Source organism: Cryptococcus depauperatus, chromosome 1 (assembly GCF_001720195.1).
Source record: "Cryptococcus depauperatus CBS 7841 chromosome 1, complete sequence".
Taxonomy (NCBI): Eukaryota; Fungi; Basidiomycota; class Tremellomycetes; order Tremellales; family Cryptococcaceae; genus Cryptococcus; species Cryptococcus depauperatus.
The window spans coordinates 1,682,215-1,698,328 of NC_089468.1; the positions used below are offsets into that span (position 1 = coordinate 1,682,215).

General features: G+C 43.4%; 7 protein-coding genes across 7 annotated transcripts; 4 read left to right on the forward strand and 3 right to left on the reverse strand.

Moving 5' to 3' along the window:
• Nucleotides 1–982: 982 nt before the first annotated feature.
• On the forward strand, nt 983–3,465 carry L203_100632 (uncharacterized protein; the record flags this gene model as incomplete). The annotated part of the gene is made up of 5 exons (XM_066210089.1): nt 983–1,198; nt 1,274–2,020; nt 2,070–2,363; nt 2,420–3,369; nt 3,420–3,465. The coding sequence occupies 5 exons, from the start codon at nt 983–985 to the stop codon at nt 3,463–3,465; spliced, it is 2,253 nt and encodes a 750-aa protein (XP_066066186.1).
• Nucleotides 3,466–3,949: 484 nt separating this feature from the next.
• On the forward strand, nt 3,950–4,793 carry L203_100633 (uncharacterized protein; the record flags this gene model as incomplete). Its single annotated transcript, XM_066210090.1, has 5 exons — nt 3,950–4,081; nt 4,131–4,212; nt 4,273–4,398; nt 4,462–4,640; nt 4,692–4,793. The coding sequence occupies 5 exons, from the start codon at nt 3,950–3,952 to the stop codon at nt 4,791–4,793; spliced, it is 621 nt and encodes a 206-aa protein (XP_066066187.1).
• Nucleotides 4,794–4,950: 157 nt separating this feature from the next.
• L203_100634 (uncharacterized protein) lies at nt 4,951–6,187 on the reverse strand (the record flags this gene model as incomplete). The annotated part of the gene is made up of 5 exons (XM_066210091.1): nt 4,951–5,162; nt 5,212–5,451; nt 5,494–5,789; nt 5,840–5,970; nt 6,056–6,187. 5 exons carry the CDS (start codon nt 6,185–6,187, stop codon nt 4,951–4,953), a joined length of 1,011 nt encoding a protein of 336 aa, XP_066066188.1.
• A 144-nt stretch (nt 6,188–6,331) lies between these two features.
• L203_100635 (uncharacterized protein) lies at nt 6,332–9,686 on the reverse strand (the record flags this gene model as incomplete). Its single annotated transcript, XM_066210092.1, has 14 exons — nt 6,332–6,742; nt 6,817–6,996; nt 7,086–7,211; nt 7,278–7,359; nt 7,420–7,448; nt 7,503–7,618; nt 7,681–7,970; nt 8,039–8,147; nt 8,222–8,371; nt 8,461–8,597; nt 8,672–8,817; nt 8,886–9,346; nt 9,414–9,489; nt 9,555–9,686. 14 exons carry the CDS (start codon nt 9,684–9,686, stop codon nt 6,332–6,334), a joined length of 2,445 nt encoding a protein of 814 aa, XP_066066189.1.
• A 486-nt stretch (nt 9,687–10,172) lies between these two features.
• On the reverse strand, nt 10,173–10,734 carry L203_100636 (uncharacterized protein; the record flags this gene model as incomplete). The annotated part of the gene is made up of 4 exons (XM_066210093.1): nt 10,173–10,284; nt 10,338–10,426; nt 10,488–10,504; nt 10,722–10,734. The coding sequence occupies 4 exons, from the start codon at nt 10,732–10,734 to the stop codon at nt 10,173–10,175; spliced, it is 231 nt and encodes a 76-aa protein (XP_066066190.1).
• Nucleotides 10,735–11,632: 898 nt separating this feature from the next.
• Nucleotides 11,633–13,404, forward strand: L203_100637 (uncharacterized protein; the record flags this gene model as incomplete). The annotated part of the gene is made up of 9 exons (XM_066210094.1): nt 11,633–11,771; nt 11,824–11,931; nt 11,984–11,992; nt 12,042–12,301; nt 12,354–12,466; nt 12,585–12,712; nt 12,775–12,905; nt 12,957–13,053; nt 13,115–13,404. 9 exons carry the CDS (start codon nt 11,633–11,635, stop codon nt 13,402–13,404), a joined length of 1,275 nt encoding a protein of 424 aa, XP_066066191.1.
• Nucleotides 13,405–13,795: 391 nt separating this feature from the next.
• Nucleotides 13,796–16,030, forward strand: L203_100638 (CTP synthase; the record flags this gene model as incomplete). The annotated part of the gene is made up of 9 exons (XM_066210095.1): nt 13,796–13,833; nt 13,888–13,910; nt 13,969–14,213; nt 14,270–14,404; nt 14,457–14,651; nt 14,694–15,080; nt 15,132–15,220; nt 15,271–15,428; nt 15,489–16,030. The coding sequence occupies 9 exons, from the start codon at nt 13,796–13,798 to the stop codon at nt 16,028–16,030; spliced, it is 1,812 nt and encodes a 603-aa protein (XP_066066192.1).
• Between the last annotated feature and the right edge of the window lie 84 nt (nt 16,031–16,114).

Below are 16,114 nucleotides of genomic sequence, written 5' to 3' on the forward strand. Positions count from 1 at the left end.
TTATTCTCTGATAACTGTCGAAGAATGAGTCATTGCAAGTGCAGAGCCGTATACGACTGTTATGGCTGGAGGCGCGCGGCGGCGACCTCCGCTTTCTGTGTAGCTATATTGTAGGTCTGGCCGTAGCCAATGGATATCTTCCAGCGTGGAACATAAACGTTCTCTGAGATGTAGCAGAGGATATATAAAGAGGATTATTCTGATTATCTTTTCTTTAGACAGTTATTTGTATGCACACAACCAGTGCTAGTTTTGCTGGATCAACAACTTTATCGATATATACTATATCTACATAGTATTTATCAACAACAACTCAGTGACACACTCCTGTGCCTACACTAGCTCCATTAGAAACTTTTGTTACTTTTCTTATTCTTTTCCTAATCTAATCTATACAAACGGGGTCAAATCCTTGACATTTGTTCACGTTTACTTGATAGCTTTTCCTAACTATTTTATTCTTCTTCTATACATGCAATCTATACAATAACCCCACATTGACAGTCTGTGGACCAGTATCTGTAATCTGGAAACGTTTGATGATTGCTGGCCGTCGTCACTTTTGTTTTGATGAAAGAGTATCGTTCAATGACAATGTGGTTTGCATTTTGACTAGGGTTGGGTTTCAAGATGTAGAGGAGTGAAGAGCGGTGATACAATGGACATGAATGACTGCATGCTGGGAATGGTCGTTGTCTTCCGGTTGAGTCTCGAGTTTCGTTGAAAGTCTTGTTCTCAGTGGCTATCGTTTGTCTGGGTAGTTGTAAAGTTGAATGAAAAAGAAAATTCATCTTGGAGTTATGTATAAGACGGAGAAACGTTAAAAAAATAATGGAGGTTAATAACCATTAATAAGTTTGGAAAAGATTTTTATCTTTCGTGCCTTTTTGCTTTTATCTTTTATTTATATCCGATAGGCTAGATTGAAGCTTTCTTTTTCCTTCAACAAAGATAGGTTTGATTTACAACAGGCAGAAACGGAATGAGCTCTGGGAGCTCAGCAAACTCGCTGTCTATTATCTCAACCCTCAAGGACTCTCTTGCCATCTTCCCTTTGTTCTTTGCAAAAAGTTCCTCGGATGGCGCCCAATCGCAGGCGGAGGGTGGTCGCGATGGAGGCTATCATGCTGGAGATGAGTCGGATTTGGACTGTGAAAGTTCAAAGGTCGATGAGGAGTCATTGATGTTTGATGCTCAGGTTCGTCCGTTTTGTATCGATGCAGGTTGATATTGACACTATCTATGTCTGATGATAAACGATATACAACTACAGACAGCTCTTATCGCACACCGGGCAAACCTTGCAATCAAATTATACACCTGTGCGGCTTTACCGCCATATGCTTCACCTCAAGCATGCCTTGCACTTGGTAACTTGCTTATTCGAGGTTCACGATTGGCAAAAATGTCTTCTGCGTCCTCGCCAGAGACTAGCAAAATCCCTTCTCTTGTTTCGACAGACTCGCCCGTTTTGACAACGCCGTCAGCATCACCCTGGTCTCGGTATTTCCCTCTGTCCACCCATACTTCCCCGGCGCCGACTTCACCCGCCATAGAGAGAAGCAGAAATGATTTTATCGCCGGCGGATGGCAGATTCCTAGAGATGAGAAGCGAACTGTCTGTGATGTAGAGGATATGGGAGTGGCGAGCGCTTGGTTTATCCTTGGTTTGGCTTGGATCGTTCAATCGGAGCATGAAAGACAGCATTCCAAACGTCAAGAGACGTGGGTTCGGATTAAGCAAACTACTCAGCAATTTCGGTATGATACAAAGAGTCCGCAGGGAGAAAGAGCATTCATGTTTGAGCCGAAAAATCTGAAAAATAGTGTGTCCGTTCCTGCTACAGCCAAGACTTTTGGGACTGGCCTCCAATCCCCAGTCTTACCGTTCTCTGGTACTACAATCTCAAAAACATGTACTGAGCCCGGCAAGATCGAGAAGAGCTCGCCGCTCGACACAGTTGGTGTTGGTTTGGTTTTGGATACGGAAGACGAAGAGTCAGAAATCTTGTCTCACATCGTACGTCTTCTCGTGTAAGAAAATAAGGCTGACTTGTCGACATCAAAAGTACCGACTTCTCCAACCTCTCCTTCGCCTTTATACACATGAACACATACAATCTGTTGACCCCCCGTATCTGCCATCGCTGGCGCTTTCACAACTCCCACACATTTTAAGACCTCATAGCGAGAGAGACAAGGGTCGAAACGCTTGGAATCTAGGTAAAGTAGTTGCGAAAGAAATTCTAAAGTTACGGGTCGTCTGCTCGCAAGATGGAAAAAGTCCGAATAGCAGTGTCATCGGGCATGCCCAAAGCAAGAAACAGCTCCGCATGGCTGTGGTAGTGCTCACTACGTATATAGTAAGTTGAGACTCATTAAGTAAAATCCTATTATGGTGATTGATCTTTGATTCTAGCTCGCCATGACTACCCAAGGGTCCCAGTCCGAGCTTCTGTTTCACTCAGTCTCTTCTCACCCTTTAACCGGCCTCAAATTTCCAGACGACTTAATCATCCAAGCTGGCAAACATCTCAAGATAACTGCTTCTTGTCGGGAAGAACAAGGCGCGACAGAATTTCCATTTCCTATTGTCAGTGGTCCCAACTCAGCAGATCTAAACAGACCTTACTCTACGCATCTGCAATTTCATTCACCTGGAGAATCAACAGGCTCGTTTGGATCAATGACTCCTCCTCCTCGAATTCTCAAAAACAACAAATCTTCTGTGAGCTTGGCTACTTTGACCCCTACTGTGATCGGCAAAGAGATTCAAGCCGCTTCGCCTTCTACCATTTTACTAAAATCAAGCGACGCGAATATCCATGTTTCAGCATGGAATTCACTCAAGAAGGTTCAAGCAACAGTTGAATTAGACGACTGGCTTCAGACTGGTGATGAAGAAGTTGAGCCTGAAGATCGAGAAGAGATCATAGAAGATGGCAGGGGAGATATAGCTAGAGTTATGGCCCGACCCATGGTCCGCCGTACATCAACATCTTCTGCTTTCACCCAGACAACTTTGTTCAAAGCATCTGTATCATCAATTCGCCATATTGCCTCCTCCCCTCATCTTGCATCCCATTTATCGCCTTCTTCATCTTCCAACAAGCTTCAACCTCAACCCCTTCATAAATTGTCCACTCCCTCTCGCCGACGATTGCCATTTGAACCTTCTTCAGCCGAAGCAATCAATCCCATTGACCCAGCTCTGGCAGCTGCTGAACTCTCTTCAGCATTGACAAAGCATACACAATGTAACGTCTGTGGTATGGAAGGTGTCAATTTTCCAGAGTGTAGAAAATGTGGAGAAAGATTTTGTTCAAGAGATTGTAGAGTCGGAAGCAGAAGAGGTGGAGACGGAAAGAAGTAAGTTTCTCATCTGTACAACGTTTCATCAAGATCTAATGATTGATTAGACATATTTGTGGCCAATGGTCTGCCCATTTGCAGGAAAATAATTAGATCTGCGTTCTATCTATCTTGATCATAGATAGCAAACACACATAATCAAGCCATCATATGCCTCAAACCGAATAATCACAATATAGAACTATCGCAGCTGACTGCTCCTATGTACTGGAAGTAACTAGGCTTAGCTTGAAAGTGGATTTCTGGATGTTGCGTGTAATTGTACTCGAAACCATGGAATATGAAGATGTATTGGGTCACTAGAAAACGATCAATACCACGCATTTCAACCATTGGTCTGCTTTGCAGACTTGTTTAGATTTTAAAGATTTCTTTGGACTCGAGACAATCTTACTCTTATGTATAAACCAGTAAAAGTCGGCAAAGAAGCAGTAACGTCATTGTGATTGTGAAGTCGGCAATAGCTGAGAAGCGGTGTCTAATTTATAAACAAGAATTCAGCAATCTCATCCTTTGTTATCCATCTTTTTACATCTTGATAAGAAACTTTCAACATTTCAATTCGCCAGTAACATTCATGGGCTTATTCACATCTTCAGCACCAGCAGTGCTTCATCCAGTCAACCCTCCTATCGGCAGGCTTCCACAGTACTATGCCCAAGCGCCTACGACCTTGGTTTTAAAGGAAAAGGTCTTTAGCTGGACAGGTGTAAGCCAAATTCAAAGGTTGAAACCATCTCTAATGTTGCTTTTGATAGGATAGCTTTGGCGTTAAAGATACGAACGGAAACGTGATTGTTGAATGCTCTGGCAAGGTTATGTCTATGCGTGATCGCAAAAGTTTGTGTTTTCTTTTGAGACTTTGAAAGCATGGTCGCTCACTCTCATTCCTCAATGTAGCCATTACTGATCCGAGAGGACAATTCTTGTTCGGCTTGAGGAACAAACTCATGTCAATTCACAAGACTTTTATCGGCGAAGATCAGGCAGAGAATGAAATATTCAGAATTAGGAAAAAGCTCTCTCGTATGTCTCGTCAATTCTTCAAACAATGTTGAGCGTAAGCTGACAAGCTTGGCCCGCAACCAGTCGGTTCTCACATAGTAGCAACCTTTACAAACGTATCAACCAATACAGAAACTACCCTCGTACTCAAAGGCGATTTTTGGGGCGGCTCAGCTGATATTTCTGTTGACGGTGGTCCTATTGTAGCCCAGATTACTAGGAAACTGTTCAATGCTAGAGAGCTCTTTCGCGACAAGCAGACTGTGAGTAGAATCGTCTTCTGCGCCACGTTTGCGGTCCTAACCCTTGGACAGTACTTTGTGACTGTTGCCCCTGGTGTCGATTTGGCTCTTATTGCAGCCATCTGTATATGCTTTGACGAAGTCAAGAACGATAAGGAGAACAATGGTAATTGAATGTGCTGCGATTATAACAGAAAGCGCAAACACAAAATGGAAATTTGTAAAGGCGTTGACCTCATGGCTGCATAATCTATTTGATTGCTTGCATTGCTCTTGAAATGCAGATGTTTTTACTGTACAACGTTTTGTGATACACAGGGAAGAGATAATCTTAGCCTGCTCTCAAGCATATTCCAACTCTGACCCACCCATCTCCTCCGCCCAGACATGCGCCTAGCCATCCCACCTCACTCTCGTCTGGTATAACAACTCCCATAACGATTGGAAACGCCAGCTTGTAAGGGTCATGGAATTCTGAAGGAGGCAAGGGGAACAAGAGTGGAAGATGTTTCTGCAAAACACTTAAAAGAGTCGTCGCTTTGCCTGTTACCCAGCAATCAGCCATTTGACAAGCCTAAATGGAGTCACGCACCATTTTCTCCCATAGGTGGCACAACCTCTTGAACGACAGGAGCTCCGTTGGGTAAATGTATGCGTATTGGAACACTCCGTGTAGCATAGCTACTCTCCAACGGTTTGTTCTGACCTGGACCTGAAGGGTCAGTCGAGGGCGGTCTGGAGTATGGTGCACCTTGAGTGTGAGTCTGAGAAGGAACGGAAATGGGAAGAGGAAGGATTTTGTTCGTCATACGTGAATGGAGATCAAAATTGTCTAGACACAAGTCAGCTACGCATGTGCTTAGTATAGACCTACGATGCACAAGTCCATTCCACCCGCTCTCCAGATCGCCTTTCCTCAAACTGGTCACCCTACTTGTATTTCTCCATCGAACAAAGTCAGCCTCTTTGACTTGATTCAACCACTGAGTCTTGCACGTTTCTTCACTGTTGGACATGAGCAGACGGTCTTGAGGCGGATCACTGAGATGTAATAACAGAGTAAGCGTGCGTTGTGTTGGGTGTAGAGGTTCGTTGGTTGAGGTAGGCGAAGGGAGCGAGCGGGGGCGAGCAATGTAAGATTGTAGGTCGATGAGGTCGAGTGGATGATGCCTTGTCCTCCTCGTCAGTCTCGAGGTCACATCCGCCAACCATGAGCTCACCACCGGCACACGCCTTGCCCACCCAATTCTTCTTGAGACTCATTTACTTCCTCTTCAAACCACCAGTTTTTTACGTCTGTTCCCTCCAGTTGCTGCTCGTCCAATGCCAGCTCCACCAGGTTCTCTTTAATCTGCGGTATGAGTAATGGGAGGTATGTATAGCGAGGCGCTTGTATCTGTACAGTTGTTAGATTGTGGAAATGGCTGTAGACGTACAAAATACCGGTCGTACCCGTTTCCTGCGCCTGGTGAGTCAGGCGCAAGCTTGATGCATATAGGAATGGTGGACTGCCATATCAGACGGCGATAGAGTTGTGTTGATGATTGAACAGGATTTGGAGATGTCATTATAGTGAGGATAAAAGTGAAAGTAAAAATAAATAAATGATGAAAATTAAAGAAAAAAAAGAAGGTAAACAGTCAGGTTCAAAAGTGAAATTCGCTTTGTTGCATCTATAAGAAAATGGCATAACAACATACAAATAATTAACTCTAGAACATGGCCGTATCATCGCCTTCTTTATCCTTCTTGAGCTTGTTGCTCTCTTCACTTTTCTCTTGAAGCGCTACAACTGAGCGAGCATTCGAATCTTCAATCCACATGTCTTCCTCAGTCGACGGCATCATTCCAGATAAATCAATCAAGTCTGCCCCTGTCGCTTTATCTAAATCAGGCCGATCTGTTTGAGACTTTAATGTGTTTTGATTACAAAAAGAGGTGGTCGTAGGTTCAGAGCTGGATCCAGGTGTGGACAGGGCAGGCGGCGACGTAGATTCGCTGGGGTCCGTTGTCGCAGGTAATGCTACCTGGCCCGCTTGTATGTTCACCTGTGAGCATGAGCTTGTAGAGTTGTCCGGTATGAGCTGAGGGATAACACGTGGAGATATTCGGTTGTACAAAAGCTATAAATATTCAGTCAGCTCCATTTCTTGGTTGTAATATTTGATGCCTGATGTGGTAGAGAAGGATGTCTTACCAGATAAGCACCACCATCTAGCCATAATCCTGTTTTATCCCCTTTTATATCTTCCCAGTTGACTTTCTCTGCTTCGTGTTCTATAATCTTCCACCAATGATCTTCATGTTTGAGATACATATAAAGATGTTTCGAGCCTATTACATTGCCGTCATACATCAATACTGCTGACAATGTGTACTATTCGTCATCAGCCCGAGACTCTCAGTGTGGAACTGGCGATAAGAAATAGTAGATAAATAGCTGAAAAGGACGAGAAACCGACATACAACATGCTTCTTCATTGCTGGATCATCGACTTCAAAAACTTTGTCTCCTGCCTCTTTCTTGTATTCATCAAGATCTTTCCTCAAAACGTCAACTTTAGCCGAAATGATTTGATGTGTTGTTTCAAGCTACAAAATTTAAAATTCCCCAGTCACTTTCTGTTGTGAAGGCAAGACTGAGCCGATCAGACTAACCTTGATCTTCATCATTTCTCGTTGGTCCGCCTTTGAACAGGTAGATTTATTGGCAATTGTAGATTCAAGATGTTTGATGGCTCTACAAATGGTTTTTGTTAGTTAATTTTATCCCAGTATACAGAGGAAAATGGCGACATACGTTTGTAAGCTTTCTAGGTAGTCATGACCCTATATCACCAGTCAGTTTTTGTTGGTTGCTCCCAACATGAAGAGTGGATTCACTTCGTGCAGAGTTAAACGATCAATCTTTTCTTGCGTTCTCCGAGCATTACCAAGTGATATTGCTTGAAGTCCTCTCCTGTTCGCTGCCCATGCCGCATTCTCGTATAAGAACCGATCTAGAGTTGATGTCATCGACCATAAGTTTAATACTTTCTCGCGGCGGAGGTACTAAACACACCGAGCACAATTTCTTCATCGAGCTGCCATTGCTCTCTCTCTCCATTCCCTATTCGCCCGTCCGCATGAATCATCACTGTCAAGACGTCACTTGGCTCGCTTATGGCCATGACTCCTTCCATCCCGCTTGCATCATCTACGTTTGGTGTCGAAGTGGAAAGAGACTTGTCTTGGTTGCCCCAAAAGATAGCAGCAAGTTGGGAATGGACATTGTTATGAGGTGGCGCATTGTTGAAATTGACAAATGTAGGATGTGTCGTCGGAGCGTGGAAGAGACAAGTTTCGAAAAGTCTTATAGAGACCAATAGTGATACATCTAAATGAGCGTAAATCGTGAAAAAAAGAAACATAGTATATACCTTTGGGAATCCTTCGTCCTTTGCACGGCTTCTTCAGCGCTCTTTGCCTCAGTCTCAACACTCTCATTCACCAGATCTTTCCAAAAATCAATCAAAAGACTTTGGAAATCTATCCAGAACGTCAACTCAAGTTCTCACAACCTTCCCATCTTGAAAGCGAGAGAGAGTTCATGACAGACTCACTGATGGCAGCATCGGCAGGTGGCAATGGATTTCTCACTCCTGATCCCATAGTAGAGTCTTTGTACAGCGTATTGATATGCTCATCCACAAACATGAAGCTGTTTGTTTCCGTTTCCGCCGCTTTGAGTAGTTCATTCAACAATACGCCTCCTACAATTTCGACATTTAATTTACAGCTACATCAACTGTCCAGTCTATACTTCCATATATAGACTGTGACGAATTCGTGGTTCACCTACGATTCTTGGCAAATTCTGAACAAGGCGGCAAAAGAGCACTTTGTATCCTTTTACAAAATTCTGGAATAGTGACAAAGGCTTGAAGTAAGTGGGCCGCATAGGTATAGTCACCAGATTGTGAGAAAAACACTAGAGGACTTCATATACCAATCATCAGTACGCAGCTCTTTCAACATCAATTTGTTTGCTGGACAAACAGCAAGAAGCTCACGCCTTTTCTTCACGCTTTGATGGCACAATAGTTTTTTGGTCTTTTACATTTGAAGCAGAATGGAAACTTGCTGTCATAAGCGATTCTTGGATAGCCTTGTCTAAATCTGCATCTTCCTTCGAAGCGACATCATTTCCGTTTTGATTCTATCAATTCATTGGTCTTTTTAGCACTAAACCACAAAGATTACTGGAACAAAAATTGAAGAGCTTACCTGAGACGGGACGAGAGACATACTTCCGTCATGGTTATTCTTGTTACTGGGCCCAAAGTACGAAGGGACGATTTCCTCGTTTTGAGGACTGGGTGGCGGAGCACCACCTGCCCTCAGGTTTCTTTCTTGGCGGTTTCCCTTTTCATCGCAGTCATTCGAGTTTGGACCTAGTCCTTGCTTCTGCCCTCGTTTCTCATCTTGGTAATTTAATGGTTCAGTATTGGCAGCTGTCTGTTGTGAAAGTGCGATAGCTTGAGCAAGATCATCGTTTTTTTGAATTTGGTCTATCGAATTTGGCTCAGATTGGACTTGATGTTCTGCAATTTGATATTGTGGTACAGGAGAATTGGCCGATTTGCCTGAATTTTGAGTAGTGAGGAAAGGATTATTAGATTGTAGCAATATTTCTGGTGGCCTTGGAGATGGCATTAACGTATCGCTACACGCTTCCTGCTGCTCCACTATAGAACCAGCGAAAGAGATAAGTGTATGAGAAAAAGTATCAGTAAATAATAATAAGCCACGAACCGGGAGTGTCAACGTTGTGAATTGAAGTCGATGACTTTGACGATTGCCCATGGGTTACTTGACTTTCTGCTGTCCACTGCCCTCTTACTCGTCAGTCTACTCAATCCACATAGATCAATATTCTCGCCTTCGAACACCTACGTTCGCACCGTCACCAAAACACCAGTCAACAGCAGGTCCAACGTTGTGATATCTTGAAGCTGCTTCATGAGCCAGAGTGGGACCGATGCCCATATCAATTAAAGTGTCAAATACTTCTTGAGATATTGACATCTTGAGCAAACAGTTAAATGAGATTACATGATAAGAAGAAGGTTTATAATATGAAGGATTGTTGAGGATTATAGATGAAGAGGTATTCAAAAGTGATGACGTGGAAGGGGAAAACATAAGGATGACTTTGAATATTAATAAATGGTATACAACACTTTTGTAAAATGGTAATGAAGCCAACAGAATTTAATCTAATGACACAACTCTTGCACACAAGTATCTCAATTGTAACCTGTAGGCTTGACCAGTATCCACGGTTGCTCTTTGATTCAAAAACCATCCACTCATAACAGCTTGAGAGATTTTAAGAATTGCCAGACGTATCAAGGCTCATGAATCTCTTTGGTTTCTCAGCCTTTTCCACATTCTCGGTGGTACCGCAACGACTCAGGCAAGAGGTGCTCACGTAATGTTGAGAACGAAAGCTGAGGATGCGATTGAGTCCAAATCAAGATGATGAAACAATGAAAACATCATCAAAACAAGTCATAGCAGCCATAACTTTACCCAGGGCAGGATGACTGGTAAGATGGGGCTCAAACTGGTTGCATGTCCAGTTATAGCATCAACAATGATGAAAGCGCTCAATATAAAACACCTATATTTTCAATTCTAAAGCTGGTATCGACATAAAAACAAGGAGACACCTACGTATATATGAGAAGAGGACGACGTCCAAAGCGTCCAACCATACAGAAACTTGCTGTAACTCCAACAACTCTGATACAGTCAACCGCAATCTGTCGCCAAATTCGTCAGCAACTTTCCAAGTACTGTAGCTTTCACAAAATTTGTACGTACTGTGATAAAAGTATCCTCTAATCCAACAAGAGAAAAGAACGTGATATATGAAAAGATGAACAGCACTCCAGAGATTTGAGAATCCCAACAGCGGTAAAAATACTTCCGCCTTTCAACAGGATTTTCTATAATTCAACTATCCGTAATCAATCTTTTTCTCTTCAGCATAAAAGCATTGCCAGAGATCGTTCCATTTGGACTCGGCACCGGAAGACTCTGCCTCTTCTTGCCTACTCTTGTTCAACATGGATAATTGCTAGGAAATAAGAGTATCCTTGTACGCAAACCCTCCATATATTCTTCTCAACGCTCTCTCCACCTTTTTCTCCTTGTCGTGATACAGCCATCGCTCAGGTGATTTGAGATTGGTCAACATTGTAATGGAGTCAATGACACATATGTTGGACTTGAAATATTTTTTTGCGCTTCAACCATGTTCTCAAACAATTAACTCAGCCCGCGACACCAACCTATTCATGGCTTGTCAGGTCGAAAGAGCAATTGTCATTCAAGACCGCCTGGTTTTTTGTAAATTATACCACTTACAAAGTCCTGATGAGAGCACTGATTGAAACTGGAGCCAGTGTCGTAAAAATATCATTCCCTACAAGATTCCCTTTGCATAACCAGACCTGGTTGCGATATGGCTCAAAAGACTGATAGTATTGAACAAGGGCTCTCCCGCCTGACTGAAGGAGATGGAGTTGTATGACAAAGTGGCCATTCTATCTATTGCTCATCCTTATCACAGATGTTATAGTCTGTGACGAGCGAGTGAAGTGACTTGACTGAACCCGTGTCCAGAGGTAACAAAAGGTGTGTCTATAGGGTCGTTCAAGTCAGCAACAGTAATAGCTCTCCTATATATTCAAATACTTCAATTATAAATTCCTTTTGAGATCATTTCTGTGATTAGAAATGTTTCTATATAAAATGTTTAAACATTGTAATGTTTTTGTAATTGGACAATACTAATGTTTTGTTTGAATAGGAAAGAATTCAGGCACGGATCATGACAAGAGATTAGTATAAAGACATTCTTGGCTTTTTATTTCTTTTACAATGTATCATTCGGCATATATTTATTTCCAAAGTATCATATTGTATTCACTGCTATCATTCAATTTGTTGTCCAGCAGCCATTCATGCGCTTAACAGTCTATTTGTGTCATCACAACTCAACACCTTTCGCCCTTTCAGTATCACTCGCATTCCTGGTTATAACTTTTGTATGGGCGGTAATCAAACGACCGCCGATACCAGAAAGCGTCAAGATAGAGAATCGTGAGCTATCTCTGGCGAGCAGAGGAACGGCTTCAGACTGACGAATAGTTAGCTCACCAATGGGGGTTTCCCGAATGGTATGGAAAGGCAGAACCATATTTTGACTCGACACCAGAGAATGTTACCCATAGTGCAGCGAGAAGTGTGTTGCTATTCATAGGTGGGCTTTTTTGTTTGTTCGGCCAAGACAAATTCACTGATATGCGTGGTAGATCTTCCTTGTAAGTCTCTGATACAACTCGACTTGATTTTTTTAACAAAGCAAGACAGATGATTCTTATGAAATGCCTCATGCGCTCACAACTCTCGATGCATTAAGAAAGGCCGTATCAGTGAATGTTTCAATCATAACTCCTTTTTCATCAAATTGGGACCATCGCGTTGATACACGTGAAAATCTTGAATCTGTCGGATGTAAACAAATGGACATTTTATGGAGGATAGGAGATTTTAGTGGGAATATTGGAGGCTGTGAGGGCGCGATTTGGATAAGTGAAACTTTTTCCAAGGGAGTTGATCCAAGAGCAAATGTATGTATAAACATTATTCTCATGTCTTTAGACTAAAACCGTTACGCTTTAGGTATTTATAACCGAGCAGCCACAACAGCTGCTCAGGCCTGAAGTATCTCACAAGGAGTTGAAGGAACAGCAAGACGAACAGTGGCAGCTGGGCTTGTTTTCTTATGTGGCGCCGTCGGTAGGCTCTTGTCTCAAAAATCTATTCCTCCAGGTTGACATTGGAATGTAAAACATAGGTAGAGTGAGTCACGCGTGATGATTGGTTATCGATTTTCTTACTTGGCACATACAGTCCCAGTGTTTTTTATCCCAGCAAAAGAATCCCTTCCCCACATTTTGTGACATATTTCCCGTCACCAAACACAAAGAGCTGTGATTTTCCACGGTTACCTTGGGGGAAGGGCTGGAGCAGACACACCCGTAAGTTCACTAATTCTACGTTATGGAATGTCAACATGGGCTGAAACCTCGACGGCGTAAAGCGTCTGCCCGAGCACCTCCACCAACCAAAGATGGCGACGATCCGTTAAGGGAAGATAGTGCTTACAGAAAATATTGGCGTTCAGAAGAGAAAAGAAGAGCCAAAGCCATGAGAGAGTCTGGCATTTGTCTGGTGCGCTCAATCTCATGACAAAATGAATCCTAGAAACTTACAATCACAAAGTTTGAAGAGTGGAAAGATGGAACGTTGAATGCCAGAATGGTGGAAGCTATGATGTCTGGGTGTGTTGTAGCAACATTCCCCCCACATGTCGAGCACGGTGAGCTTCATTGAATGAGAATATGTGAATAGTGGATTTTTACTAATGATTGGTTCTCAAGACATGCTGCATCCGATGATATTACCTCTTTCCAAGCCTTTCACTCTATCTAATTATCTCCCTACCAAAGACATTAACAGCGCCATAGCAAAAACATCTGTGGATGAGCTTCGACGGAAAAGCCTTCAAGCATTTATGGCCGCTCGATATCATTTTGTGCCTGCCGCAAGACTACAAAGTGTATGGGAAGTGGTCGACAAATGGAAAGAGGGCGGACGTGGATACAACTTTCCTCATGGATTTAGGTGGGATTGTGAGAGCGCTGTTCGCCCTCCTTGGTGTCACTCGTAGCCTCTGCATGTATCGTTAGTCATGAATATATATAATGTTTTCAGGAATGTCAATCGTAGGCACAAAAGCGTGAAAGTTTAATGGTAATTGGATGTAGAACAAGAAAGATTCCGTCTGTCGGCGATGGCCGCCCATGTTTTGAAAATTGAATTTTGTTCAATGTGCAGCTAAATTATTTTCTACTTTTACTTTTCTATCTTCTAGAACAACGACTCTCACTTTTCCTTCGCAAAGTTCAAATAAGAACACAATCTGAGGAAGAGACTGTCATTCGGTGCCGGCCATCGAAAAGAACAAGCTTGATATCCAACATTTTAACTTTGAACGACCCAAATCTGGTCTCAACAAACCATCTCCGTCCGAATCGTGTTACTCTATAAAGCCAACCATCATGGTCAAATACATCTTAGTCTGTGGCGGTGTTATTTCGTGAGCGACCAAGATTATGTCAGGTGAATTTACATCTAACAAAGTCGACTCTAGCGGTATTGGGAAGGGTGTGATTGGTGCGCATTCCAATCTAATGCCATGGCATTCATTGCTAAAACTGTATATCAATGCTAGCTTCAAGTACAGGCTTGATTCTCAAGACAGCAGGCTTGAAGGTTACTTCCATAAAAATTGACCCTTACATGAACATTGATGCCGGTACGATGGCACCTACAGAGCACGGTGAAGTGTATGTCCTCAATGACGGTGGCGAAACCGACCTCGATCTTGGCAACTACGAACGTTATCTTGATGTCTCGCTAAACCGTGACAACAACGTGACCACCGGAAAAGTCTACCAGCATGTCATAGATCGTGAGGTGAGTTGAGAGGATTGCATGGGAGGAAGTTTTTAATTGAAGAATTGTGGCTATAGCGAAGAGGAGACTACCTTGGAAAGACTGTACAGATTGTGCCACACTTGACTAATACTATTCAAGACTGGATTGAGCGAGTTTCCAAGATTCCTGTTGACGAGACTGGAGAGGAGCCGGATGTCTGTATTATCGAGGCAAGTATGTTTTTGCTAGACGCCATACCATACATGGCTAAGTGGGCCATAGCTTGGTGGTACAGTTGGTGACATTGAATCCATGCCTTTTATTGAGGCTATGCGTCAATTTCAATTCCGAGTTGGCCACGAAAACTTTGCGCTTATCTATGTCTCCCTCATCCCGTTGGTTAGCGGTGAACAAAAAACGAAGCCTACCCAGGCGGGTGTTAGGGATCTTCGTGGCTTGGGATTACTGCCCGACTTGGTGAGCCAGGAAGTCTGTTATTTGCTGTCTGACTCTTGTTAGATTGCTTGTCGATGTACCGAAGAGCTTCTGACTGCCACTATGGAGAAAGTCTCCATGTTCTGTCATGTCTCCCCTCGTCAAGTCCTTGGAGTCCATAATGTGTCCTCTACATACCATGTTCCCCTTCTTCTCAAAGATCAAGGAATGCTTCATTTCTTTTGGGAAAGACTCAGCCTATCTTCTGTTAAAATCAAGGACGAATTAAAGATTAAGGGAGAGCGAATTGAAACCAGCTGGAAGACTTTGACTAGGGGATTGGAAAGGTGTTTTGAAAGTGTGGAGATTGTTTTGGTTGGCAAGTACACCGCTTTGGAAGATTCCTATATGAGCGTTGTCAAGTCTCTTGAACACGCATCCATGCGGTGTGGCCGAAAACTCGAGCTTCACGTAGGTCTTCTTTTTACTTGAACAATACGGTAGTCTAAAAACACCCCACAGTGGGTTGATTCCGGAGACCTTGAACTTAATATGCAGACGGAGAACCCGGTCAAATTTCACAATGCGTGGAAATCGGTTTGTTCTGCCAAGTAAGTATCATTGTGGTCTTCATTGTCAAGTGTAATCTCATAGAAGCCAGGGGTATCATCGTTCCAGGTGGCTTTGGTCTCCGAGGGACAGAAGGGATGATTGCAGCCGCGAAATGGGCGAGAGAACAAAGAGTGCCATATTTGGGTATCTGCTTAGGTTTCCAAGTAGCCGTCATTGAATGGGCTAGACATGTTTGTAACCTCAAAGGTTTGTTCAATATAGTGCATCGAATTTGAATCGTGGTTGACTTGCTATTTACCGTTTCAGATTCCAACTCTGCCGAGCTCTTCCCTGACTGTCAACATCCCATCATTTGCTTCATGCCTGAAATTTCCAAAACGCATATGGGTGGCACCATGCGGCTCGGGCTTCGACCCACTATCTTTGAGCCCAATACCGAGAAGAGCAAGCTCAGACGATTGTATGGAAACAAAGACATAGTCTGGGAAAGACACAGGCATAGATATGAAGTTGAGCCTCGTTATGTCGAGCAACTCGAAGCGCCGGGCGGGTTGAGATTCATTGGCAAGGATGAACGGGGAGAAAGGATGCAAATGCTCGAGCTAGAGGATCACCCTTACTTTGTCGGTCTGCAAGCTCATCCTGAGTTTTGCTCGCGGCCGTTGAACCCGTCGCCCCCTTTCCTTGGTCTTGTTGCCGCTGCCTGTGGTCTTTCCATCCTCGCGGAGCAGATTGCCAACAATGAAAAAACTTACGTCGACCCCCATCCTGAAAGTGCCAAAGTTGTGCCTGCGTCTGAGGCTGCTACCCAAGCTGGACGGGAGAAGGAACAGGCTGTGGAAGGATAAAGGTAAAAGAGGAAGACGTGGTTTCTGCTCAGGAGAAGAAGCTTGATGGGATTGCTGAGATTTGAGACGTAGGGAGAGATTTCA